Raw genomic sequence first — 26,253 nt, forward strand, 5'->3', positions numbered from 1 at the left:
CTTCATTTAGGACCGTTGTCTGAAGTTTATTGAAGCCGACATGGCACACTCGTATGAGCCCTTAAACTAAAGTGTATGATAAGAAATATTCTCTTGCATGAGGCCCATTGAATGTGAAACTGTCACCAGACATTGAAAGAAGTCATAAAATTGTGATCATATTTGCGTAGAAATTCAAATGGTTTACACCTGTCTTTACAGTTACTATGATATTCAGTGGAAGCTTTTGTATTTAGAATTATATATATTTTGTAAAAAGAATACTTTAACAAAAGGTTTTGTGATGCTGTCAAATCTTGTGTGGTCTTTCAAATAATTTCTGTTGGGCTTCTATGCATGGATTCTGCTTGTTTCATTTTCCTGATAATCAGTAGACCTTGAGTGATGTCTGAAGTGTACATGAGGACAGCGATGGATTTTAAATGTTTGTCCCAAAATATGTTTGTTTAAAAATTTGAGAGCAGAACTACTCAACTCCACATCCTGCGAGCCGCAATGTCTGCAGGTATTTGCTTGAACCATGCGGTACACCACCTGATTTCACCAAATTCAACAAATATGCACAACACACTGCTGTCCTCAGTAAATAAGGAACATTTAAAAAGAGCTTGGGATTTGATTCCTCAGCTATAGCCATGGTGTGAGGGTCTTTGGACTGTAGTTTAATAGACTTTTAAAAAATTATTTTTTCCCCCACTATTTTCTCCTAATGCCTATATACAACTGTGCTCGAGGAGCTATCTCTGCAGTCGATTTGGTAGACTTAGGCTGTCTCAAACTGCAAACACCCGCGCTCCCAAGTCCCCACTGCAGTCTGTTCACGCTCGGAGCATGAAAGCACGGTAGCTTTCTTTGATGAGACATCTTACCATAACCTTTCTACTTTGTTTTTTGGAAATTGCGATGATAGTTGAGCATAACAGAGGGAAATATCGTTAGGTCGCTCGCTGCTTGGTAATGTTGTACTGTGGACATTTTACTTTCACCAGCGATATCAGCATCTACCAGCTAAATGCGGCTCATATTGCTGGCGATATCAACATTTTTACAGTAGGCTACAGTGGTACCGAGTGTTATTTCTCTGGTTTAGTAAGGTATCATCAGAATTTTATTTTTGTTTGCATTCGTATATGAGAAGAGCAGAGGCAATGTTAGATATTCATTACAGCTTTGGATAACTGTCAGTGAACAATCATCACCCCATAATAAAGCTGTCATTGCTTTGTGAACAATTGTGTTTCTCACCCCCTACTCGACCCAGCTCCTGGTCCAAGCGATGGTTCTGTCCCGCTGGACTACTGCAATTCCCTCTTGGCTGGCCTCCCAGCGTCCGCCATCAGACCCCTCCAACTCATCCAGAATGCAGCAGCTCGTCTGGTCTTCAACCTTCCCAAATACTCACATGTCACCCCCCTGCTTACTTCCCTCCACTGGCTGCCTGTCATGGCTCGCATCAAATTCAAAACATTGGTGCTAGCCTTCCAAGCAGTTAAAGGGTCTTCCCCAGCTTATCTGCAAAAAATCATCAGACCCTACACCCCTGCCAGACCTCTTCGTTCAGCCTCCACAGGCCGCTTGGCACCTCCCCCTCTCAGAACCTCCACCTCACGCTCACGACTACTGTCTGTTCTGGCTCCACGGTGGTGGAACGAACTCCCCGTTGAGGTCAGAACTATAGAATCTCTCCCCACCTTCAAGCGCAAGCTGAAGACACACCTCTTCAAGCAGCACCTCTCCCCATCCCTCCCTACCTCCCTGTGAACCTTAATTGTTGTCTCTGTGACTTGCTTTGTGTATCGGTATTTTTTGTTGGCTAGGTAAGCAGTGTTTGGATAGTTAACTTGACTTTTGCTCTGTTTGTTTGTTTGTTTGTTTGTTCAAAAAAAATAATAATAAAAAAAAAAAAAATGAAAAAGAAATGGCCCTTGTCCTTATCTTTGTTGTACAGGTAGCAGTTGAAATTGTACTTACCTCTAGGGTCTTTCAGCGAACTTATCCCTGGTTATGGGTATGCACTTTGTTGTACGTCGCTCTGGATAAGAGCGTCTGCCAAATGCCAATAATGTAATGTAATGTAATGTGTTTGTTGTTACTATTTTTTGTGCTGTTTACCAGCTTGTCAACACCTGGTTACACAGTTAGGCTGGAGAAATGGAGGCAGTGATGAAATGGTGAAAACATGGTCTGAGTCAAGGAGAAGACAACAGCTTCATGTTACTCTATATCATGCAGATATTGGACATTAACGTGACCACAGAATTTTGAGTGCACTACATATGGAAATTCCTGGTTTTACCTCTCTAGACCACGAGAGGGCTGTTTAAGTCTCTTCCTGGCATTGCTCTGGGCTTTGGTGTTTCATTCTGATATATGCACTGAGCTGGTAAAGAGGTAGCTGAGCTGGACTGGACTGGACTGGACTGGACTGGACTGGACTGGACTGGACTTTTAGCCTTGAAAGGCATTCAGGGACCTCTTAGAATTAATTACAAGCATAGGGACTGGTAGTTCTGCTTTTCTTTCTTTTCTGGAGATTCCTTATTTTTGGCTTCATAAGCACTCTTCACAGGAGTGAGAGGCGGAGTTCACCGGAGTTTTTTTTCCAGTTCTCTGGAGGAACCCTGAGAGAACCGTATTGAGACTCTTCAACCCGCTTATCCTGAACAGGGTCACAGGGGGGCTGGAGCCTATCCCAGCATACATTGGGCGAAAGGCAGGAATACACCCTGGACAGGTCGCCAGTCCATCGCAGGGCACACACACCATTCACTCACACACTCATACCTATGGGCAATTTAGACTCTCCAATCAGCCTAACCTGCATGTCTTTGGACTGTGGGAGGAAACCGGACCTATCTGTTGTGTAATGTATAACATTAGCTTCATTATATCTGGACCTTCATGTCTGATAAATTTTACTCATATCTAAATGTGTCTTGAGAAGATTAAATTGTTGTTTAAATTTCTTTTTTTTTAAAGTGATTACCTTCCTGGGCAGACTGGGTGGTTTGTGTGTTTTTGCAGACAAGACCGAGAGTTTCTTTGTCATGTTTGCAGAATAATAGATGTTTCTCCCCATGAGGACTACAGCGAGCCTCACTCTAGTGTGCAGTTTCTCTGTCAGTCTTGATGCTTATTAAGGCCTGGTTTACAGGAGGGAACTCCAGAGGCCTTTCTCCTGCAGGTGGGACACGCTTGAGAGCTCTTCTCTTCCCAGGACTGCTGCAGACACACTCGACGGAAGCTGTGGCTACATTTTTAGCAGAACAGGCTCTTTAAAAATATAAAAACATACAGAACAACAGAGATCGTCCTCAGGAATCAAAGCTTGAGCCGCCATTTCATGGTCTCTCAGTCTGATATTTTCACTTTTGCTGAAACTCGGAACAGAACAGACTTTATGTGCGTCAAAAACACAAAACCTTGCAGATCAGGTTTGTTGTTCTCAGGCTGTGATAAATTCTTGACTGTGTTCTCTCACTTACAAAGATGATGTGAGTTGATGTTACCTGAACTGTCATGCTGTGGACATGTTTATTTGTTTTATGGACGTGTAGGCCAGGGTAAACTGTGAAGTGTATTGTGACTAATTATTTATTAAATGAGATAGATGGATAGAAATAGATATACATTCTGTGTACACGACTAACTAAAGCCATGACTAATACAGCGCCTACTCTTTATTTACTCATTTATTTATCTATTTATTTTAGAAGATTTCTTTTGAAGATCCAGATGTATTTAAGATTATCCCTACATCTTATCTGTATCCATCTTATCCAGTGTTATCCATCTTATTCAGGTTTCCCTGTTTATTTTATTTTATTTTATATACTTGTCATTTCAGCTTGTTAATTCTCTCAGTTGTGACCATGTTGAAATATTAGTTGAGAAGTACTGCAGTACTGAAACTACCCGGTACGGTGTTCGCCCGTGTCTTGTTTTCTTGGGGACAATTAATGATGCCGTACCTTAAGCGCCACGGTTTAAACTTTCCTCACAAGACTGTATCTGACGGAATGAGTTATAAAAAATATTAGCTAATACTATATTGCAGGCACAATCAATTGAAAATGAAATTCCGAGCTAAGATGATAGACGTGGGCTGCCTTAATAATTTTACTCGTGAGTGTGGTCGTTCGTTTAACTATTTAACAGTAACGTGGCTAGCTAACCTAACTTAGCCAACGTTAAGTAAGGCTCATATGATTTGGACTGATTACATTTGTATGCTAGCTATCTAGCGGTAACGTTAGTTATACTAACTAATTAGCAACCATTAGCTAACTTGCATGTAACAACATCAATATAGCTAAATAAGTTACCGCTATTGCGCGTGTACGACTCTGGTAACGTTAATAGCTAGTATCAGATTTGGTGTCAACAGAGTTGACTTTAATGTTTACAGTGTGGGGGAAAGGAGTTCTAGCAAGCGTTGGCAAAGTGGGTGACTGGTCTGTCCCTTTACTACGCAGGTGTGGTGAATACCATCTCGAAATTGACGAAGACTTGCACGCTGCGACTCACCACTGACAACCTGTTTTTCATGCTTTCTGACAAAGTGGCGAATGGGGGCGTCAGTATGTGGTGCGAGTTATCGCAGGTAAAATCCATATTCAGACGTTTTGCTAAGGAATCAATTGCCTTGACTTTTATTCATCAAATCACATCAAAACAGTTGGTATACATTAATAATAATAATGAAAGCAATAGCCAGAGCTCACAGTAAATGTTAATATTTGTACTTAATCTGCTATTTTGATAGCTCCGCCGTAAAACCTAAAGTAGGTCTCTTTGAAGCGGTATTCTTGCTCCGTTAGTAGCATCACTCTCAAACCTCTATGCAGGCTAACTTCTTTGATGAGTTTCAACTGGAAGGAGTGTCAGCGGAGGCCAATGAGATCTACCTGGAGCTCCAGCCTGAGTACATGTCCAGGGCTCTGAGAACAGCCCAAAACGCCAAGTCCCTGAAGGTCAAGCTGACCAAGAAGCACTGTCCCTGCCTCACCCTGGCAGCTGAACTGGTAAGACTGCCACATCTGTGTGTTATTTTTACAGTACATGTCCAGTGTGGTGGTGGTGATGCCACTCATCCTCAGACCTGCTTAAACCGGTGTGGGGGAGGCTGTGAAGGTGGTTTAGGCTTGGTTGGATTGGGTCGGGTCGGGTCAGGAGGTGGAACTCGGACACAGAACTGTTTGGAGGAGAATATGTATTGGTCAAAGCTCTCCTGAATCAATAGCCAGGGTCCAGTTATGAGTGCCAGTATGTGGTTGTGAATTTGTGTACATACATATACATATATTTCTTTCTGTATTGAAAATAACTCCTACATACGGTTGGTTGACTGTGGGCCAAATAAAAGTAGTGTGCTATGTGAATAGCAGATGACATTAGATTTGATATTGGCGTTCAGTTTTCCACCCTAACATCAGAATATGAAATAAAAGAAGGCCGATGTATAGCCTGCCTCATTATTTAGTGGTGTCTGTCTCCATTATTCCCAAATCTAAATTCCTGAAGCCGTCCCTGTCGAGTGCCAGTCGCCTCGTCACCCACGACATTCCCGTAGACGTCATTCCCAGAAGACTGTGGCAGGACTTCAAGGAGCCCAGCGTTCCCGACTTTGACGTGAGTCACATGCTTGTCACAGACCTGGGGGTTCAAATAGTATTTGTTTTGGATTCAAATATTTCTCTATGCTCTGTTGATCTTGCCTGGTGCATCCAAGGAGGAGCAGGCGGGTGGGCGGGGTTTACACTTTTGGGATCACTTCATTTGTTCCAATACACCAGGCAAGCTTAGTCAAATGCAGAAAGGTATTTGAATACCAAGCAATGCTTTTTACACTGCTATTTGAACCCAGTTCTGGTTGTGCCCTACTGTATTGTATTTGAAGACATCAGCGGTATCTCCATTTGAGTTTGATAGGAATGTCTTGAGTTTTCGGCAGGTGCATTATGACAGTCTTTGATTCAGCCAATTTGTCATGAAACCTTAACCTGTAGATGCAGCTATGGTGACAAGGTGGGACCGAGAAAATGTCCCCTGGACAAAAACAAATGTACTTTAAAATAAAGGACATGTTTGCTTTAGGCGGCTCCTCTTTTAGTTATTCTTTGGATCTCTCTGATCAATACGGCTTTGACTCTCCACAGGTGAGTATCTACCTGCCACCTCTGAAGACTATGAAGAATGTGGTGGATAGAATGAAGAACCTCTCAAACCACCTGGTAAGTGGCAAGGGGGTCGGAATTCATAAAGATCCTAGACTGTAGGGGTTTTAAGCTCCTAAAATGATGATAATATTCTGTGGAGAAAATGTAGTTAAAGTACTCTTTACAAATGTAAATGTAAATATTTCTGACTGAATCAGTATGTGATGAGGATGTGGTAAAAGTGCTCAGAAATCTGTTTCTAAGGTGCTGGAGGCTAATCTAAATGGTGAGATGAACCTGAAGATTGAAACAGACCTGGTTTCCGTCTCCACGCATTTCAAAGATCTCGGGAACCCTTCCTGGAGTAAGTTCACATCCACATTCAGACTGGTGCAGCACACCTGTCTCCCTGAAACTAGCCGTCACGTTGCGGTCTGTTCTAAAGGAACCTCTTTGACGAGGCTCTCCCGATGTTCTCGTCATGGTGCTGTTTCTGCTCTTTGGTTTGTTCTCTCTAGGCGATGAGGCTTCTCAGGGCCCGAGTCAGGCCAGGGCCCCTGAAACCATGGCACATGCTCGGGTCGATATTAAGAAGCTCCAGCAGCTCCTCACCGGCCAGCAGGTCAACCCCAGCAAGGCCATGTGCAGTAAGTCCTCCTGCTCCTGCCATATCTCTGCTAGTGATTTTATTTAGAGATAAATGTAGCCCCAAATAAGGGGCTGGCTATGTCCAATAGAAACGCATGGTGTCGCCAGCCGCTTCTTTTCACACTGCAGACCACAGCGAAACTCACAGAGTGGAGTCAGAGGAGGACCTTTCATTCAATGTTTTAACATGGAGTCCACAGGCGCCAATTGACCAGCGATGATGGCAATGAAAGGCTCATTTGTGCAATCTTAATTTCACGTGTCTCTTTTAATTCTTGAATGCTGTCTTAAGTATTCATTTTTATGTGGGCTTCTCTCCGGTTTAGTAAGGGATTCCACCAAGAATGTCCTAAGAACATGAACACAAAGTTCCTTAGGTCCTTATGAGAGGAAAAAGGCGCAGCAGATAACCAGCTGGCAGTAGTGAATAAATACCGAAAGCCACCATCTTTAACATAGGACGTGTTGAAATGCAAGTAAGACTGGTAGAAAGATTGATTAAAACCTCCATGATGTCTCACTCAGAACACATTACAAGACAACAACTTTCATAAAATCAAAAATTTCAGAATTTGCTTCAGAATCCAGTTTTATAACTACAGTTTTAAGCACCGAGTTAATATCTGCTATCGATTTCAGATCATTGACAAATGCCCACTTATTTCTCTCCCACCCCCCCAAAAAAAACACAGACATTGTCAACAAGAGGATGCTTCACTTCATTCTGCTGCATGAGGACGTCTCTCTGCAGTACTTCATCCCCGCAATGGCCTGAGAAGAGGATTCTGGGATACGAGAACCCGGAGAAGCACCAAAACTGTGGCTGAAGGACAGATGATGCACGTGGGGCCTGTGGCTATTCCGGCTCCACTGTGGAGCCAGCACCAGCCACCATTGCGGCTCCACTGTGGAGCCAGCACCAGCCACCATTGCGGCTCCACTGTGGAGCCAGTACCAGCCACCATTGCGGCTCCACTGTGGAGCCAGCACCAGCCACCATTGCGGCTCCACTGTGGAGCCAGCACCAGCCACCATTGCGGCTCCACTGTGGAGCCAGCACCTGCCACCATTCCGGCTCCACTGTGGAGCCAGCACCTGCCGCCATTCTGGTTCCACTCATCTTCAGGTCCATGTAGAACCAGCAGTTCCACTGGAGACATGGCATTCATTAACTTTCATGTTCTGGGAAAAGATATCAGCTTTGAATTCAAGTGAAATTTAAAGGGGATTGTTCCTTTATAAAATCAACCTTGTCATCCTGATCTTGAATGGAGCGCTTTGTTATTGATGGCTGTTGCACTGTAAAGTACATTTGGTTTGAAATAAAGCTGTGATTTTGTCTGTAAGGGTGGAGATGTGTCGTGTGATGTCTGCCAATTTCTCCTCCATGATCGACTCTTCACCTCTCCTTCCTCCTTCAGTACAGCTAGTCTGGCCTCCTCTTCCTCTCGTAGGAACTGCTGCAGCTTTTCTGCCTTTATCAGCCTCTGTGTGCTGGGTTTGACTGTAATCAACACACAATTTTAAACCTGAATAATGGATCTATGCATGTCAAACAAAATGTTAACCAGAAATAATGATTTTGTATTTTTTTGTTCTTAGCTGCTTTACTTACCCTAATGTGTCCTGCTGTTTTCCAACACTCATATTCATTCTTAGTCTTCAGTTTTTCTTCAGTGAGATTAAGTGCAGGCTTGAGTTCCTCCTGGAGTGAGTTGTGAACCAGTTGGCACTTACAGAAAGGGCTTACAGAAAGACATAAGAGGCACAGTAATACCCCTGAGTCAAGTGAATAACTTTTTAAGTACAAGTGAAATGTAGCTGTGAGGTGGGGTGTGGGGTGTTAGGCCAAACGCAGACACCACCGTTCCTAAAAGCCTATTTGCAAATGGACAACCACTAGATCTGCAAAGCAGACTAAAGGGACAGGAAAATGAAAAGATAAAAGGAGGAATAACCTTTAACTGAAAACTACCCCACCGGGGAACTTCTCACAAAGGGAAGGATAAAGAAGGTAAACTTAAATAGATCCCAAACGGGTGGAAAAAGAACCTGTCGTAGCAACTAACACGGGGAGATAGACTCCCCCAAACACTATTCTCAGTGAAAATAGAAGAGTATTCTAGCAAAGGGAGCGTTAGACTCCCAGAAACTCTTTTCTCAGAGAACCAGAGATACCCTTTACCAGCTCCAGCATAACGCGAATTGTACAGAAGCACCTCAGTGCTGTGAGGGGAGTGTTTATCAAGGGTGCGATTGCAAAGGATTAAATAAGCTGAAAATGCTGTCAACTGACCAAACCACCCTCCAGTGGTCCAAACCGGGGACAGTAGTGGTGTAAATAGCCCTGCTACAACTCCAGTAAAGATCATAGAAATATACTTATAGCCCATCATAACATTTTATATTTTTGTGCATTTTCAGTACTATAAAACCAGTCAGAATTGTTTTCGTTTTTTTAAAAGTATTTTATATCATATAAAATATTGCAGACTTGTGGAAGCATTTGTAAAATTCAGTTGTATTGATTTGCTTGTACATATAAACAACAGATCTGTTAAAAACAACAAATAGTGTCATTTTTAACACACCTTCATGTCTGCTTAAAGACAACACATTTGTGTTACTTTTAAGTGTAGAAAAAACCCCCCAAAACAAAACAAAAAACGAAGCAATAGCATATTTGTAACCCAAAAGTAATAACTTTGACAAAAGGTTTTGACAGTAACAGAAAAAAAGAGTGTCAGATATTATCACATCCTTTTTGAGAGAATAGGCTATAGCTCTCCTCTGGTGTACACTCATTCTGGATTTCTGTACTTCCTGGTTGTTGCTCAGCTCTCTCTCCAAGCATGAAACAGTTTATACTGTATAATGGTAAATGGTTGGCATTTATATAGCGCCTTTATCCAAAGCGCTGTACAATTGATGCTTCCCATTCACCCATTCATACACACACTCACACACCTACACACCGACGGCGATTGGCTGCCAGGCAAGGCGCCGACCAGCTCGTCAGGAGCATTTGGGGGTTAGGTGTCTTGCTCAGGGACACTTCGACACAGGCCGGGTGGGGGATCAAACCAGCAACCCTCCGACTGGCAGACGACTGCTCTTACTGCCTGAGCCACGTTGCCCCCATGATGTGAGACATTTGAATGCTGTCTTAAGTATTCATTTTTGTGAGACATTTTAGTCATATCTAAATGTGTCTTGAGAATATGAACTTGTCTTAAAAAAAAAAAAAAAGATTACCTCCAGATCCAGTACAGCCTCTTCCACTGGGCAGACTGGGTGGTTTGTGTGTGTTTTCTTTTTTTGTCTGCTACACCACTTTAATTGGCACCCCGGTTTTGTAGAGAGTAAAATCCCTACCTTATTTGGCAGCAGACGAGATGAGAGAGTTTCTTTGTCATGTTTGCAGAATAATAGAAGTTTCTCCCCATGAAGACTACAGTGAGCCTCACTCTAGTGTGCAGTTTCTCTGTCAGTCTTGATGCTTATTAAGGCCTGGTTTACAAGAGGGAACTCCAGAGGCCTTTCTCCTGCAGGTGGGACACGCTTGAGAGCTCTTCTCTCCCCAGGACTGCTGCAGACACACTCGACGGAAGCTGTGGCTACATTTTTGGACAACAGGCTCTTAAAAAAAAAAAAAAAAAATGACTGGGACACACAAGAATATATAAAGTTATATATATATATATATATATATATATTATAAAACTTTATATATTCTTGTGTCCCGGTCATTTACCTTAACCACTACGCTACAGGCTGCCCTACCTTGTTGACTTGTGTATTTGTATTCAATTCTTGCCCAGCCCTTCTTGATCTGTTCACCCCATTGCCTCATTCATGCTTGACCCTGTTCACCCACCCTTACTGTGCCTTTGATTTGCCCCTCTGCTTGCCGTATAGTGGCCCCGGTAAAGTAGTTTCCAGCTGTTATTTTTGAAAGCGATTCTGGGAGGAAACTTGATCTTCGTTGGGGGTTGGCTCAACCAATCCGAGACCAGTCAAGCTTACTCAGAGCATGGATTGTAAAATGCTATTGCCTGCTTCTACTGATGTGAGCTTTGGGGCTGTAATTCACATGGATAGTATGATGAGTTTAGACGACACATAAAAATTGAATGGCATGGCAGATGCAGCATCAGAAGTGCAGCGAGACATTTGACATGCAAAATTAGTTCTGCTCAATGAAAATTATTTAAAAACTAATATATTTTAACAGCTTTCTGGTCGTAAACAATAGTGTCTTATAAGCCAATGTGGGCATTCTTATGGATGCATGACGAACAAAAATAAAAATCCCCATTGGTTTCGGTATTTAGGATTAGTACTTTGGTTCTTGGTTAGTTATTACAGTCAAAGCATTGATTGTAAAATGTTATAGCTTGCTTCCACTGATGTGAGCTTTTGGGCTGTAATTCACATGGATGCGAGTATGATGAGTTTAGATGACACTCCTATAAATTGAATGGCATGGCATAGTTATTATAGTTAACATACAACTTTTAACGTTACCTGTCCGCTTCCCCACATGCCGTGTTGTTAGAATTATTTTGCTGCATGAGGCGAAATTGGTGAATGCATGAAGACGGCCATTACCAGAGTGACTTAAATTATACATATTTATACATGGTAAATTATACATGGTACTTGCATTGCTCTAAATCTCTCTGGTGAAAACTGCTAAAAGCTGTGAAGTAACATACTACAGTAGGTAGGCAGATGAGATGTTCCTTTTTTTGCGATCGGATTGTACTAGCTCCCAAGCTGCAAGATGACTTGGTGCGATCTACATGGTATTCGTCAACAGATGATGCTGTTCCATTCTATTCGGAACAGTGTCTAGAAATTTTATAGAAGTAGGCTACTTGAAGTTAGTATATTGTTTATCGAAAATCTGCTTAACTGTATTCGTACTGCCAACATCAGGTGACTGATGAAGTAGGTAATTGTCCCCCACCAAATAAATTGGTGACAGTGCATGGGGGTGAGGGTGGGGGAAAACAGGTTTACCATTTGCTTGTACATATTTTGTTTAAAACAGAAAAAACATAATAGGTGACTTGACGAATATTAATAATACCATGAATGAAATAATAAAAATGACGAAACCCCAGACAATCGTCCATCACAATGTTTGGATGAGCACATTGTGATGTGGCATTTGAGTAGACCAACCCTAGACTGAACCTGAAAAGAAGCAACGGAGGTAAAAATGAAAAGTTCCCACGAAAAGAAAAACAATAAAAATTTGCTGGTGGAAACAAATATTAAGGGAGGAACCCGACTATAGGCAGGGAGGGAGGATAGAGGGAGGATATTTTTGTTTATTAGTTTATTTGTCTGGGACAATGCAGAGAACATTGTAACAGGCTACAATGACAAGAAACCGGTGTGTTGCAGATAGCATTCCTAGCCAAGGCTAATTTCCAATACCTGTTCCTGGTTAGACTTTTCTACTTGAAAATGGTCGTGGCAAATCATCATTACCCAAAGTATATTAGATGAGCAAGGATTCAGAACTTCCTCAGGCCAAATGTGATTGGACAGCAGCATTGACTTGCCATTCCAAACTAGGAGAGAAATCTGGTTAGTTAGAAAGGATTGAGCAGCAGAGATATTCTTTTTTTTTTTTGCAAAATATGTGCCTTTTTATTATCTTTGTCCTCATGAAATTATTTAATTTCTTAGCAATTTAAATATACAGTATAATTGTGATCATGTGACTAACATTAAAATGCAAGGGAGGGCGGAGGGGGGGTTAATGTGAAATGTTAATGAGGTGAAATGTAACATTACATAACTCCAGCTAAACTGAATTCCTTACTGTAATGAAATAAATTAAATTATTGTTAGCATCAGTATCATCCATCACTGGACAGGCGCAGGTGGAGAGATATCTACATGGTACAGTTAGAATGACAACCTGCAATACTGAACTGCTCCAGGACACCTGCTTCATTTTGTTCCTCTTCAAACTAGCCGTGCGATGCATAAAACTATCCTACTGAAATATCACACATATTTAATCTTTATTACAAAAATATTCCAGCTACATTAAATTTTACCTTCAGTGTAAGAGCGTGGATAGACTGCAATTATCAGTTGCATAGTTATGAGAAGAAGAATTCAAAGCCAAAAGTTATCTTTACATATAGTGGTGTCTTGACTCAAGTCACCCTTTTAAGTTACAGGACGGCTTAAAATTTGCACACGGTACCTGTTCACATTGTTCCAAAGAAAACAGATCTCATTTATGAGATCAAATGGTCAATAATGCAAATTTGTTCCCAAAACTTTCAATAACAATGCTTTTAAATACTTACATGTCAATACAGTTCTTTTTCACCTTAGGTATAGAATATAGATTACTTTATATGGGTCATTCTTTGATTTGTATCTGAGCAATTTCACATCACATAAAAATTAATTAAAACAAATTGTCAGAAAATGTATGGATTCGTTTTTATTAACCTCTTTTAAGATTAGGAAATAGAAAAAAAAGATAAAATAGAAATTTGTATATATACACTCACTGAGCACTTTATTAGGTATTTATTATTATTATTTTTCACACTTCTACTGCCGTAGCCTATCCACTTAAGAGTTATGATGCGTTGTGTGTTCAGAAATGCTCTTCTGCATACCACTGTGGTTATTTGTGTTACTGTCACCTTCCTGTCAGCTTTGACCAGTCTGGCCCTTCTCCTCTGTCTGCAGAACTGCTGCTCACTGGATTTGTTTTGTGTTTCTGCGCCAGTCTTTGCGAACTCTAGAGACTAGTGTGCGTGAAAATCCCAGGAGATCAGCAGTTTCTGAGATACTCAAACCACCCTGTCTGCCACCAACAATCATTCCGTGGTCAAAGTAACTTCGATCACATTTTTCCCCATTCTGATGGTTGATGTGAACATTAACTGAAGCTCCTGACCCGTATCTACATGATTGTAAGCATTGCACTGCTGCCACATAATTGGCTGATTAGATAATTACACAAGTAAAAAATAGCTTTTTGTGTCACAACATCATGAAAAACTGTGCCTTACTTTTGCAATATGATGAGTTTAACCACACAAATTTGACTATTTTCTGGTCAAAATGAAAGTAAAACAGTTAAACAACACTTTTCCAACTAATTTTAAAGCAACTTTTCTATTTTCATTTTTTACTGTTTATAAATTATAGGAAAAGAGCCCTGTGCAAAAGGGAACCCTTTTGGATTATTTGGTTACATTTTTAAAAGATGATTACTAAGGCCCAGACCCAGGTGATTTACTCGTTAGGGCTTCAGTGAATCAGGTGAGTATAATTTCAGGACTGAACCTTTTATTCTGAAGGCACTCCATGCCTTCTAAAGTAACCAACTGCAGTGGCTGTTCTGTCTGGTGCTAACAAGTTGTCTGAATCAAGGATTTCAGAATGATGATTTGTTTCCACCAAGAAGGAGAAGGCTACAAAAACTCTCAACAAAAACTCCCAAAAAATGGAAAATGGAAGATAAATGGAACAGTTGAAGTCAAGGCAAGGTCTGGAAGACGAAGAAAGATTTCAGATAGAATGGCCCATGACCTGGTGAGAAAAGCGTCTGAAGCAAAAGAAAACATTGAGAAGACTGAAGCCTTTTGGAGCCATGTGCTTCGGACTGATGAGCCAAAATTGAGCTTTTTGTGACGAAGGCACATTTCGCCGAAATGTTGGTCAATAAACAGAACAAAGGAGAATACCTGAGTGGGTGACTTCAGTATTATTTTGAAACTGTAAAAAAAAGTAATCTAGCTTTAAAATTTGAAGAAATGTGTCATGTGTTCACTTAAATATTAATTGTAAAAGGCTTTTTGACTAGGGGTTCCCAGATCCCAGACTCAGTGATCACTTTATTAGGTAGGCCTGTACACTAGCTCGTTAATGCAAATCCTTAATCAACCAATTATGTGGCAGTAACTAAATGCATAAAAGCATGCAGACATGGTCAAGAGGTTCAGCTATTTTTCAGGCCAACTAAAAGACTTTGACCATGAAATGATTGTTGGTGCCAGACAGAGTGCTTTGAGCATCTCAGAAACCACTCATCTCCTGGGATTTTCACGCATACCAGTCTAGTGAGCAGCAGTTCTGCAGGTAGAAACGCATTCTTAATGAGAGAGGTCAGAGGAGAAGGGCCAGACTGGTGGAAGCTGACAATTACAAAAAATCCACACATTACAACACTGGTATGCAGGAGAGCATCTCTGAACACACAACGTGTCAAACCTCTAAGTGGATAGGCTACAGCAGCAGAAGACTGACAAAAAATAAGTCTAATAAATACCTAATAAAGTGCTCACTGAGCGTATATACTGTCATGAAACATAGTAAATAGGAATCATAAGACTGAGCACAGAGCACAAAAATATTGGTCAGTGTTTATGGTACAGTACAGAGTTACATCAGCAACAGAAAAGTCAATAAAAAAAATTAAAAAATTAAATGTAAAATAAAAACCATGTGAAAGATAGAAAGTTAATTTCTTCAATAGGTCGGGCTTCTCTCTCAATGCCACAAAGAGCAATGTTTAATATATGTCCATTTGGTAGTTATCACCTAGGTTGCTTCATCACATGGTTAGCTAGCCTGACAGCACAATATCTAACTGACAAGTGTAATCCATGCCCCCAAAAACAAAGCGTTGTCCTAATGGATCTCCCATAGGAACAGTCAACTTTGTCATAGCCATTATCGTGTGTGATTTGTCGCTTATACCATAGGCCTATACCATGTTAACCATAGTGCCAAATGCTGGCAGAAACACAGACTGTACAATGTGCTGGGGTCAGGGTCCCAGTCCTTCAGGGGTTGAAATGATTGACATCCCCTGTCAACAGAGTTATTGGTGAACTCTCCTTGCCCCGTTACGGTAACCAAGCCAACAGGCGCTTCATCAAAGGCTCAAAACACACAAGGTACATGTTATAACAAAACCAACGTTAAAGATATAAAGCAGGGTAGGAGTACCATGTGTCCAGTTTTATTATTTAAGTAGGCCAAATGCAATTTGAGCATGTTGTGTTTCACGTTCTGTTACAGGCGAAGTGATTAAATCTGCACCGGCCCATCGGTGCATTTAACTGGTATTTGTTCCTATGTGTCAACACCTATTATTATTTTTTACTTCATGCACTTGCTACAGACTGTTAGCCATTTTGTGCATGACATATTAAATAAATTAATGTTAATAAAAACACTACTGCTTTTTAAAGTTTTCCACGATTTTCAACAACTTTTCTGTGACAGCTGTGAAACTTTTGTGGTTTTCCAAGATAAACGCCTTAATTACACAGAGCGTAAGTATTTGGACAGTGACACTTTTTTTTGTTGTTTTCGCTCTGCACTGCAGCTAACAGACAGTTGGAAGCACCTCTATAAAAGTTTAAACTGCTGCTGAAATCGCAGCAGACCGCAGAGCAAGGATCCAGAAACATGGTCAGGCTACCCATAGAGCAACCTCCTAAAACTGCCCTGTGAAAATGAATGACGCTAAACACGTTCACAGGCCGTTAAAAAGCCTCATACACAGTTTCCACTCTACTCTGAGGGCTGTATCTTCCGGCTGGAGTACGGCGTGCTGTGGTATTTTCACAAGGTCATTTTGTGACTTGCCAAAGGGCAGAGATCCGTGCCCCGGGATGCAGCAGTCGAATTCGAGCGCGTTGCTACTTTGGTGCATCTCATTGAAATTTTCCAGTTAGAAAGGTTTGCAGCCTTTGCCAGCCACCTGCTCAGCCCAGGTCTATGGTGTACAGATCACTGTGGTGTATCAATACTTTCAGGGCTTTCCCATGCAATGCACTGATAATCAGCCTACTCAAAAAAACAATTAACATTTTTTTTGTGGGACGTATGCTATCCAGTTTTTCCTTTGATACAAACCCCACAAGCAGAAAAAAAAAGCATTTATTGCATTTCCTATGTATCATTTTCATTCCTGCATTTATTTCTGTCTGGGTACTGTATTTCTTTCTTTTCTAGTACCCATCTGGAATGAATGAATGACAATAAAAACAACTAACAATCTTTTAGTTTTAATTAAATAGATAAGACAACAGCTACAGTATTGGCACAAATTATGGACATACATGGATATTAGGGATGGGCATTTTCAGTACTTTCATGTTTAAGTTAAGTGGTGAAATGTAATCGATTTACTGATTAAAAATCTATTTTTAGAACCCCGGTAATAGGCTGTACAAGCATGCTGCAATAGGCTGGACCACAGCCACAACAATAAAATTCAGTATAAGCATATTAGACATGTTACTGCACAACAGGGGCGTCACTTCAGGAAAAACATGGGGATGGCCAAAAATAAAAGAAAAAGAAAAAAAATTAGGAATTTATGGTTGCACAAAAAGACAACAGATAGCCCACAGGACACTAGCTGGGAACAGCATGGAACAACAGCTAGGCTACCGGTAGACAGAGCTGTCCGCTAACAGGCTACACAACTTCTCGCTTGGGAAAAAAAGCGAGGGCTTGCGGTTTTCAGCTGGTTTTAAGAAATATGGTCGCTGGTTTGGATGGAAATTTAACAAGCAACCAGTTTAGATTTTTTTCACATTTATGGCTAGCATACTATTGTTCTAGGATACTAGCTTGTGTTTTAATTTTCAATTTTTAATTTAATTTTGTTTCAAAGGCAATAAAAATACAATTGACAAGTGAAAAAAAGATGTTTTCGCTGCGTTTTAGGCACGTGCGCCCCATCTATGACGTGCGCTGGCAGCACAGTGGTTTTTAATTTCCCATCCAACAAGTTGCAGTCACAAAGCCTGTGCTGCTGTCGTAAGGGGGGTCAGCCATCCCAAAAAATAAATGTTACTGATAGCAAGAAGGATTTTATCTTCCCAACTTCATGATGATTGATTTGATTGGGATGAGGAACTTATGCTCTTGTAATTCGCTTTGGATTAAAAGTGTCTGCTAAATGACTAAAATGTAACAATGTAATGTAAAAATTTGTCATTTAGCTGATGCTTTTATCCAAAGCGACTTTGATATTTTGCAACAATTTCTCCCTTTGCATAATGCAATATGTAATTCAACATAACTCAAATATGAATAAATAATTACTGCTTGTGTTAATAATCATTACACCTACTATGATGTATTAGATAATACCAACATCATCAAGGAGTCTTATTCACATTACTGTTGAAACCTTTATAACCAGCTTGACCATCCAGTACTTTTCAACATAAAATAATGTCATATTTGTGCAAAGAGAGAAAACCATTTTTTGGCTTGTATAATTTCATTCAAAATTACTGAAGAGTGTCATTACGGCTCATGGCGAAGAAGATTTGTTCTGTTTTGAACAGGTTTTAGACAAAAATGCCTCTGAGAAACAACAAAAGAAGGGTGTAAAAGTTTGATGTAAACTAAATTGCAATGTTTCCAAATTGTGCCAGTACTGTATATAATCAACTTGTAATTGATTTGACTAAGCTGGGGACAATACCCCCTGGAGCAATGTGGGGTTAAGGGCCTTGCTCAAGGGCCCAACGGCTGTGCGGATTGTATTGTGGCTACACCGGGGATCGAACCACCAACCTTCCGGGTCCCAGTCATGTACCTTAGCCACTAGAGGCTATATGCCAAGCTAATCAGTTGTGCTTAATATCAGAACGATAAACAACAAGCTGTTTTTGAGTGGAGGGTAGGCTATATATAGATGCAGTTATAACACATAGGCTATGCAGGGCGGCAACTGACCGTTTTTCCACTCCAAAGCAAATTGCTCAGTTAAGATTAGTTTCAGCCATGCCATTGTTGTGAATTAATGATGGAATTGTTTGTTATAATTGTCTCATTTAATTTGATTAGCAGTTCATACAGTTTCTTAAATTAACAAACGGGAACATTGGCATTGTTATGGTCTTCCCTGGTTTTATTTTGTTGAATAAAAGTCGAAGATACTGTATTCTAGGGGCGGGATGTTATTTGTTGGGGGGGGCCTCACTACCTTCTGCCGAGGTGTTGTTAAAGCTAGCTAAAGCTACACATTCACGCTCCAGCCTAGCGCCTAGTGGTCTCCGCCATGCTACGCTAGGTTAGCTGACTGAAGGGTGGGGTGGGTAAGCACAGTAGATGCGAGAGGCGCTCCCCCTTGTGGCTACGCAAAATAAAACAACTAATGAAGATGAGAAGACTGTTGGCCGACAGTCAGCCCCGGCACGTACCTTAACCACGAGGCTATAGGCTGCCTAACAGATGCAGTATCTGGTACAGTAAAGAAACCAGCAATTATACACTAATTTAAAAAGTTAAACAAGTAGTTCCTTTTTTTTATTTTTTATTTTTAAATAGGGGTCAAATGGCTCGAGACCCATTTCCCTATCTGAAAGCACAGTAGAATCTGAGACAGAAATCTCAGTAATAAACTCGGTTCAACCAAACATGTTGAACCTGGAAGTAGAGTAAGCACCTTTTCAAGCTCCTTATTATACATTACATAGATTCACTTTCTCATCATCACTGAGGCAGAAAGTGGTCAATAAATGGAATTAATCACTCTTTCTATTAATTAGGAAAACTGGAAATATACACATACACATACATACATACACACACACACACACACACACACACACACACACAGACACACAGACACACAGACACACAGACACACAGACACACAGACAGTGCCCTCCAGAATGTTTGGGACAAAGACCCATTGTACTCTACAATTTGAGATTTGTGATAAAAAGAAATCAGATGTAGTTAAAGTGCACATTGTCAGATTTTAATAAAGGGCATTTTTATACATTTTGGTTTCAGCATGTAAAAATAACAGCAGTGTTTATACACAGTCTCCCCACCCCCCATTTCAGGACACAGCAATGTCATGTAAATGAAAGTAGTCATGTTTAGTATCTTGTTGCACATCCTTTGCATGCCAAGACTTCCTATCAACATCAGTCTGGATATTTTATTTTCAGGTTGTCCTACAAGCAATACTAAAACTCTTTGCTTTTCAATGGATCTCTAAGGGAATTGGAAGGGGGGTAGATTCAGCTGTAATTTATGCTGATACAGTATGGAGCACATTTGTTGGCTGAATGGCTTTAAGTCCACGGGTCCAACGGTCCACGGTATCAAATGATCCTCAAACATAGATATGCAGTAGATATGAAAATAATAATTGAATATTTTTCCATTGATTTCAACAGGAATATTTGTTAGGAGAAACAACTTTTTCCATATCTACTGCATGTCTTGCAGCAACATAGTGGTTTGAGGCTCATTTGGGGGGACGATGTATAAACATAGGTCTTTGTCCCAAACATTATGGAGAGCACCGTATATATATAACTGCAGTTAGGATACATCTGAAAACAAGTTTCCACATTTTGAAAAGTGTCTGTCTACAATAAAGCATGCTTCATGTGTTATGTGTTTTGGCTACATACTGACAAATGCATTTAGCATTTAACATCAAAGCAGTCTAAGTTTAGCTGAGCAGCTGTTCTTCCAGTGTTCTCTTACCAAGTCTTTCATAACAGTGTTAAAACCTCCCCTTACTTGCCTTGAACATGCTGCCCCATGAAACCTCATGCTTTTTCTTGGTCAAGAGCACACATAGGGCATGACATTTTACGAAAAACGTATAGTTAATGCAAAATATTCATTTCTGATTTTCAAACATTTCAGCTACCTGAAAACCCCCACTACCAAATGATTCATATTGCTGAGGTTCTACTGTACATATAATAGCACCTGAACTGAAGTAACTGACATTTCCCAGCAGTTTTGCAGAGATTTACATACAAAAGGGTCCTGGGACATGACCTAACATCAATTTTTTATGAAAAACAGACATTAGTTTCAGTTTTATTAAAATATTGAAATTTATAATATTATATTAACAATTGGGTTTTTTTCTTTTTACAACACAAGCATACAGTTTAAAAACCTATAAGTTATCATTTTACAGTAATCTCAATAAAATAGAGGTGCAGTTAATTGTGAAATGAGGGATTACTGGCAGGTGCCCTTATGTGCCATATACTACATTAAAAAATACACTCAGGATTTGACTACATGCGATTAATTTCCTTAAAATTGCTCTTTTAAATGTCCTTTTTATGTCCTTACTTTGAAAGGACAGGAGGATAGACTTTTGTCAGTTATAAGGCTCTAACAGACATCTACAACTTGCTGACATTTTTCTAAAGCCTGACTATTTGGCACTCTTATGTAATATGCAAAATAGTGCTGTGCTGGTAACAGGCTTTGCATATGCGATTAACCATTCTTAAAATAACCACCGCAAATGGTTAAACCAGGGATGTGTGGGGGGAGTTGCACTTTTTTTAAAATTACACTTCGCCCAGATTACTTGCCATCGAAATCAGTATAAACAACAATTGTGTAAACTTGCCATACAAGTATAAAACTATAAAACCAAATTAATCTACAAAGTAAAACACAGAACAGCAGCTTTGAATAAACGGCTCTGAGCCACACTTCTACTTGAGGAAAAGAATATACAGTAGTGTACCGTGAGCCTTAGAATCACGCCTTCAGTTACCTTGCCATTGAACAAATGATTACTCTCAATCTGTTCCCGTTTACTTTGCCTGATTAAATGGGCGGTCACACTGGCAGAAAAATTCTAAAATTTTTCAGTGGTTGGTAAATAGCTGAGTTGTAGCTAAGTCCTTTTGCTAAATAAACCTTAAGAACTCCTTTAAAGTTTAAATTGGTGATAAAGTTACCTGACGATTCCAGTCTTGAAAAAATAAGGAAAAAGCGCAACCCTGCTACTTTACAGAGTCACCTGATGAAGGCCTAGTGCCGAAACGTCAGCACGTCTGCCAATAAATTGGTGACTCTGTAAAGTAGCAGTGTTCCGCTTTTTCCTTATTTTTTCAAAAGTTTAACCTCAAAAAAAAGCTGCACCTGCAAAAAAACTCTACCAAGGTGTGCAAGCCCTCTCTGGCTTTGTGGACCTGACGATTCCAGGAAATAGCAGCTAGCTACCATTCGTCTGTGATAAATTGAATGCTGCAGATAGCAAGCTAGTAGCTAGCCTGCTATCAGCGATTATAGTCTGTAACATCCAGTCCCGTTTCATGACTGATGTCTGTTTTATTTTGTTTTTGTAGTCAAGTACAGGCGTGTTGTAGGCTACAGCACCGGGACACCGGTTTTGAGAATACCAGAATCCACTCCTCCATTTAGAAATTTCCCAGAGAGGTGAATGACACTGCAAATTTGTGGGTCAAAGGTTGACACTGTTGAAAATACGTGTCAAAATACGAATTTGGTTCGCAAAAGGAAAGTGAAGCATTGATTTGCCCTGCACAGTTTTGAATGGAGGTAACAGAAACGGGTTGAGAATAGCCTGAGCATCCGTTTATAGGTAAGGTTACTGAAGGCCATGTTTCACTATCCACGGTACCCCTCTGAGAATAACATCCAGGCCTACTTTAGTTACAGTAAATGTGATACTAACCCTAATCCTAATGCTAATCCCCCCCATAAACGGAGTCGAGCTGACTCACCAAGGAAGAGTTTAAGAGAAGCACCTTTGCTTTCCCCACACAGGGCCACGGTCACCACCACTCCCACAAGGCCACTGGAGCTCCCGGACCAGACTGGTCAGCGTGACGCCGGCACTGAAAGCACAGCTGTCTGGCCAAGCCCAGCAGCCTGTTCACTCACCCCAGGGATCGCCCGACGGGACCAGAGCTGACCGGATCCTGCCCGACCCCGTCTCGCTCTGCAACGGTTCAATTCAAACCAGGCCAGCGGTTTCAACTTTTTAAACAACACAGTGAAAATACAGTAAACTCAAATCTCAGCATTCGACAGAGAACAAAACTCAACGGTGACGCAATTCCACCGCGTATCGCAAGGCATGCCCTTTGTTCATACATCGATTTTAAACTGAATAGTGGTCACCAAGAGAGGAAAACTCTGTTTCCTCACTCCGGACTACAGTGAAGAGACGCAGACATGCTTATATTTGTGACGTAGGAGATGATGCACCTTTTGAACTGAGGAAATATCTGTTCCACAGTTGAGCGTTTTCAAGCTTACTCGATTAACGAAAGAGACTGAATACAGCCGTTCAGAGCCCCCCGGTCAATCATTATAATTAGGATAAACCTGGAACATGGGAGTACGCCCGATTCCCTTCACAGACGGACAGAAGGAGATCGCAGTGTTACTGGATTGCACATGGCCTTTTCTTGGTAACTAGACTCCACGAGACGACCTCGGGAACTGGGAACGCGAAATTCCATTGAAAAACTACAGAGCGGAGATGAGTATGGAGGGCAAAAGGGGGAACGGCTGCTCTCTATCTCAGCGGGGAATTTTGCGTTTATCCCTGCAGAGGAGGACAGCAATCCAGCTTTTCAGGGGCATCAGGAAATAAGACGGAAAAGTGCCCCCCACCCCCTCTCCCCCCTTCCACAGTGGGCCGTGAATCTCGCTCCAACAGACAGACCATGGAATAGTGCATGCCTTGGGGTCTGGCGCGTCCACGAGGAAAGCAGGACAACGGGACGCAAGGAAGGGGAGAGAGACCAGACCGTGGGCGTGAGCAGCTTGTGCGGTGTCTGCACCGCAGTGCGACTCCGGTGATGGACCGAGATGGAAGAACAGTGAGTTTTACGTGCAAAAGTTTAGCAAAAAACTGGCCCCCATCTCCACTCTGCCGCCGTGCAGACTGGCCAAGAAGGGTGGCAGACATTTTGGGCCTCCTCCCGCCTCCCGGGAAGGGGTGTCTCGTGTTCCTCACATGTTGTAGGCCACATAAATGGGGTCCAGCTGATCAGCCAGGAAGGAGTCTCTGAGGTGCATGCGCTGCTTCTCCCCGCGGGAGTTGATGGGGATGACCCCGGGGTCCACCACCACCACCACGCCCACGATCAGGTGGTGCTCCTCCAGCACCACGTTGGTCACCAGCGGCACCAGGTCCAGGGCCTCCTGCTCCGAGCCACACAGCTCCGATACCACCACCAGCAGGTTGGTCCAGGTGAACACCGCGCTGCAGGGGGAGTGGGGGGAGACGGCCCCAGTTGGAGTGGTATGAGGCACACACTTACACACTCACTCACACACACACACACTCACACTCACACTCACACACATACTCACACACATACACTCACACACACACTCACACACACACACGCACACACACATACTCACACACACTCACACACACACTCACACACTCACACACTCACACACTCACACACTCGCTCACGCTCACACGCTCACACGCTCACACGCTCACACGCTCACACGCTCACACGCTCACACGCTCACACACTCACACACTCACACACTCACACGCTCACACGCTCACACGCTCACACGCTCACACGCTCACACGCTCACACGCTCACACGCTCACACGCTCACACACATACTCACACACATACTCACACACACATACTCACACACACATACTCACACACACATACTCACACACACACACTCACACACACACTCACATACACATACACACACACTCACTCAGACATGAGCACACTACACACACATAGGAGTACCATGCACACACACACACACACACACACAGGAGGACACCACACACATACACACACACACAGACGCACAGACAGGCAGACAGGCACACACACACACACACACACACACACACACAGGTCCTCACCTCTCCGCGATGCTGCGATGTGCGCGGGAGACGGAGGTCTCGATGTCGGTGGGGTGGTAGCGCAGGCCCCTCAGCTCCAGGGTCTCGTCCAGAGAGCCCACCACAAACAGGGCGTCATGGCGGTCTGCAGACGGCAGGGCGGGGAGGGCGTGGTGAGAGATATTTCCTTTACAGCAATATTTTTATGTGCTTTCTTTCATCTCCTGCTACACATTTCTTCAGTCCCCATCTCTGAAATTAAGTCCTTCTATTAAAACTGCCCAATCCTGCCCTGCCATTCTTCCCCCCTCCCTGTGAGGCCGCCCCCAAACCTCGGACCTCCGCAGGAGTCCAGCAGCTCTGTACGCTTGACGAAACCCAGGTAGCCCGTCCGAGCCCACAGGGTGTGGGGGTCCCCGAAGCTCAGCTTGGTGTTGAAGTGGTCCGCCTGCAGCCCCTCCTCGCCGTACAGGGAGTAGTACCCACTGGCGCTGTGGGGGCTGTTCACCCAGATCTGGGGGGGAGGTGGGGAGGACCAGTCAGCCAGGCCCCAGATCCACAGGCATGGAGCTCTCCACTCATACAGTGAGCACCATAACACATTGGACAGTGACAGTTTTTGTTATTTTTGGTACTGTACGCTAGTACTTTGAGTTTGAAAGTGCAGAATGTCAGCTTTAATTTGAGGGTATTTTCATCCGTATCAGATTAACCATTCAGACATTATAGAACCTTTTGTATATGGTCCCCCAGATTTTAACGTACTACAAGTATTTGTTGAAATACTTCTAGTACGTAGTAGGCATTTGTCTTGTTAGTGAATGCAGACGAGAGCTATTGATATCCAGCCTTAATTTTAGACTTTGCGATTGCCTTTGGAGATTTGTTGGGTGTGTGACAACAAGAGGAAGACAACAGAGTCAATGCCATTCAAGCTGGCTGTCAGTTGTATCCAAAGCGGCTACAACAGCTGATTAGACCAAGCAGGGGAGTGTCTCCTCTGGAGCAATGCAGGGTTAAGGGCCTTGCTCAAGGGCCCAACGCCTGCGCGGACCTTATCGTGGCTACACCGGGGATTGAACCACTGACCTTGCGGGTCCCAGTCATGTACCTTAGCCACTACACTACAGGCGGTCCCAATCCCCAATCCCCAATCCCCACCCAGACCCAGACGTCTCCGCTCACCTCCCCGAGATGGGAGTCTCCCAGTGGCCCCCGAGTTTCTGGGTTCACTATCAGCACTCTGACCCCCGGGAGGATCTACACAGAGAGAGAGAGGACACAGAATTACGATTATTATCAACATTAATGCCATATAATTTGAACGTCAGCCCTCTAAGTAGCAATTATAAGAACATGGGGCAAGGGTAAAGAACAAGAGGCAACGTAGACTTGAAAATATGGCTCATGATTTCACTTGGCCATGACCTAGATGACTCTTCATGCAGTCTTGACCAGAATGCCTGAAAAGACGCTATACAGCCGCCTGCATTTCACTGCAAAGATGCATTCCTGTTAGCCTGACTTGAGAAGCTCCTGCACACAAAACATGTACATCTAAGGTTGGTGGAAAAACTTTTTCTAAAGACCTAAATTGGGGTGGTATTGTGCATTATACTATAATTTTTTTAAATACCAGTTATTTCAGTTTACTGTTCATTGTTACTTTCACACAAACAATGCCCAAGGTGCTGTGATTAATGCTAATGTGAATAACCTGGTCTGTTCAAAAGGCATTTTAACCTGATGAAAGGCAGGCCGTGGCTGAAA

At 42.2% G+C, this 26,253-nt stretch overlaps 2 protein-coding genes across 2 annotated transcripts in view; one reads left to right on the top strand and one right to left on the bottom strand.

Annotated features, from left to right (window-relative positions):
• Nucleotides 1–3,928: 3,928 nt before the first annotated feature.
• hus1 (HUS1 checkpoint clamp component) lies at nucleotides 3,929–8,152 on the top strand. Its single transcript, XM_061220678.1, has 8 exons — nucleotides 3,929–4,125; nucleotides 4,476–4,603; nucleotides 4,848–5,024; nucleotides 5,524–5,631; nucleotides 6,159–6,233; nucleotides 6,423–6,522; nucleotides 6,677–6,805; nucleotides 7,499–8,152. The coding sequence occupies exons 1-8, from the start codon at nucleotides 4,074–4,076 to the stop codon at nucleotides 7,579–7,581; spliced, it is 852 nt and encodes a 283-aa protein (XP_061076662.1). The 5' UTR covers nucleotides 3,929–4,073; the 3' UTR covers nucleotides 7,582–8,152.
• Nucleotides 8,153–21,974: 13,822 nt separating this feature from the next.
• The window catches only part of dip2bb (disco-interacting protein 2 homolog Bb), a 57,793-nt gene continuing 53,514 nt past the window's right edge, over nucleotides 21,975–26,253 (bottom strand). Inside the window, exons 35-38 of the mRNA XM_061219171.1 lie at nucleotides 25,669–25,743; nucleotides 24,823–24,997; nucleotides 24,505–24,628; nucleotides 21,975–23,853 (exon numbers count right to left, since the gene is read on the bottom strand). Of these exons, the coding sequence (XP_061075155.1) occupies nucleotides 23,601–23,853; nucleotides 24,505–24,628; nucleotides 24,823–24,997; nucleotides 25,669–25,743 (627 nt within the window). The 3' untranslated portion in view covers nucleotides 21,975–23,600. The remainder of the gene's footprint in view (nucleotides 23,854–24,504; nucleotides 24,629–24,822; nucleotides 24,998–25,668; nucleotides 25,744–26,253) is intronic.

Source organism: Conger conger, chromosome 14, assembly GCF_963514075.1.
Source record: "Conger conger chromosome 14, fConCon1.1, whole genome shotgun sequence".
Classification (NCBI taxonomy): Eukaryota; Metazoa; Chordata; class Actinopteri; order Anguilliformes; family Congridae; genus Conger; species Conger conger.

Excerpts from the sequence above, each read along its gene's own strand:
- hus1 (XM_061220678.1), top strand. The coding sequence starts at position 4,074 with ATGAAATTCCGAGCTAAGATGATAGACGTGGGCTGCCTTAATAATTTT. Across the intron at positions 5,632-6,158 it reads CCAGCGTTCCCGACTTTGAC|GTGAGTATCTACCTGCCACC; the intron begins GTGAGTCACATG and ends GACTCTCCACAG. Across the intron at positions 6,234-6,422 it reads AGAACCTCTCAAACCACCTG|GTGCTGGAGGCTAATCTAAA; the intron begins GTAAGTGGCAAG and ends TCTGTTTCTAAG.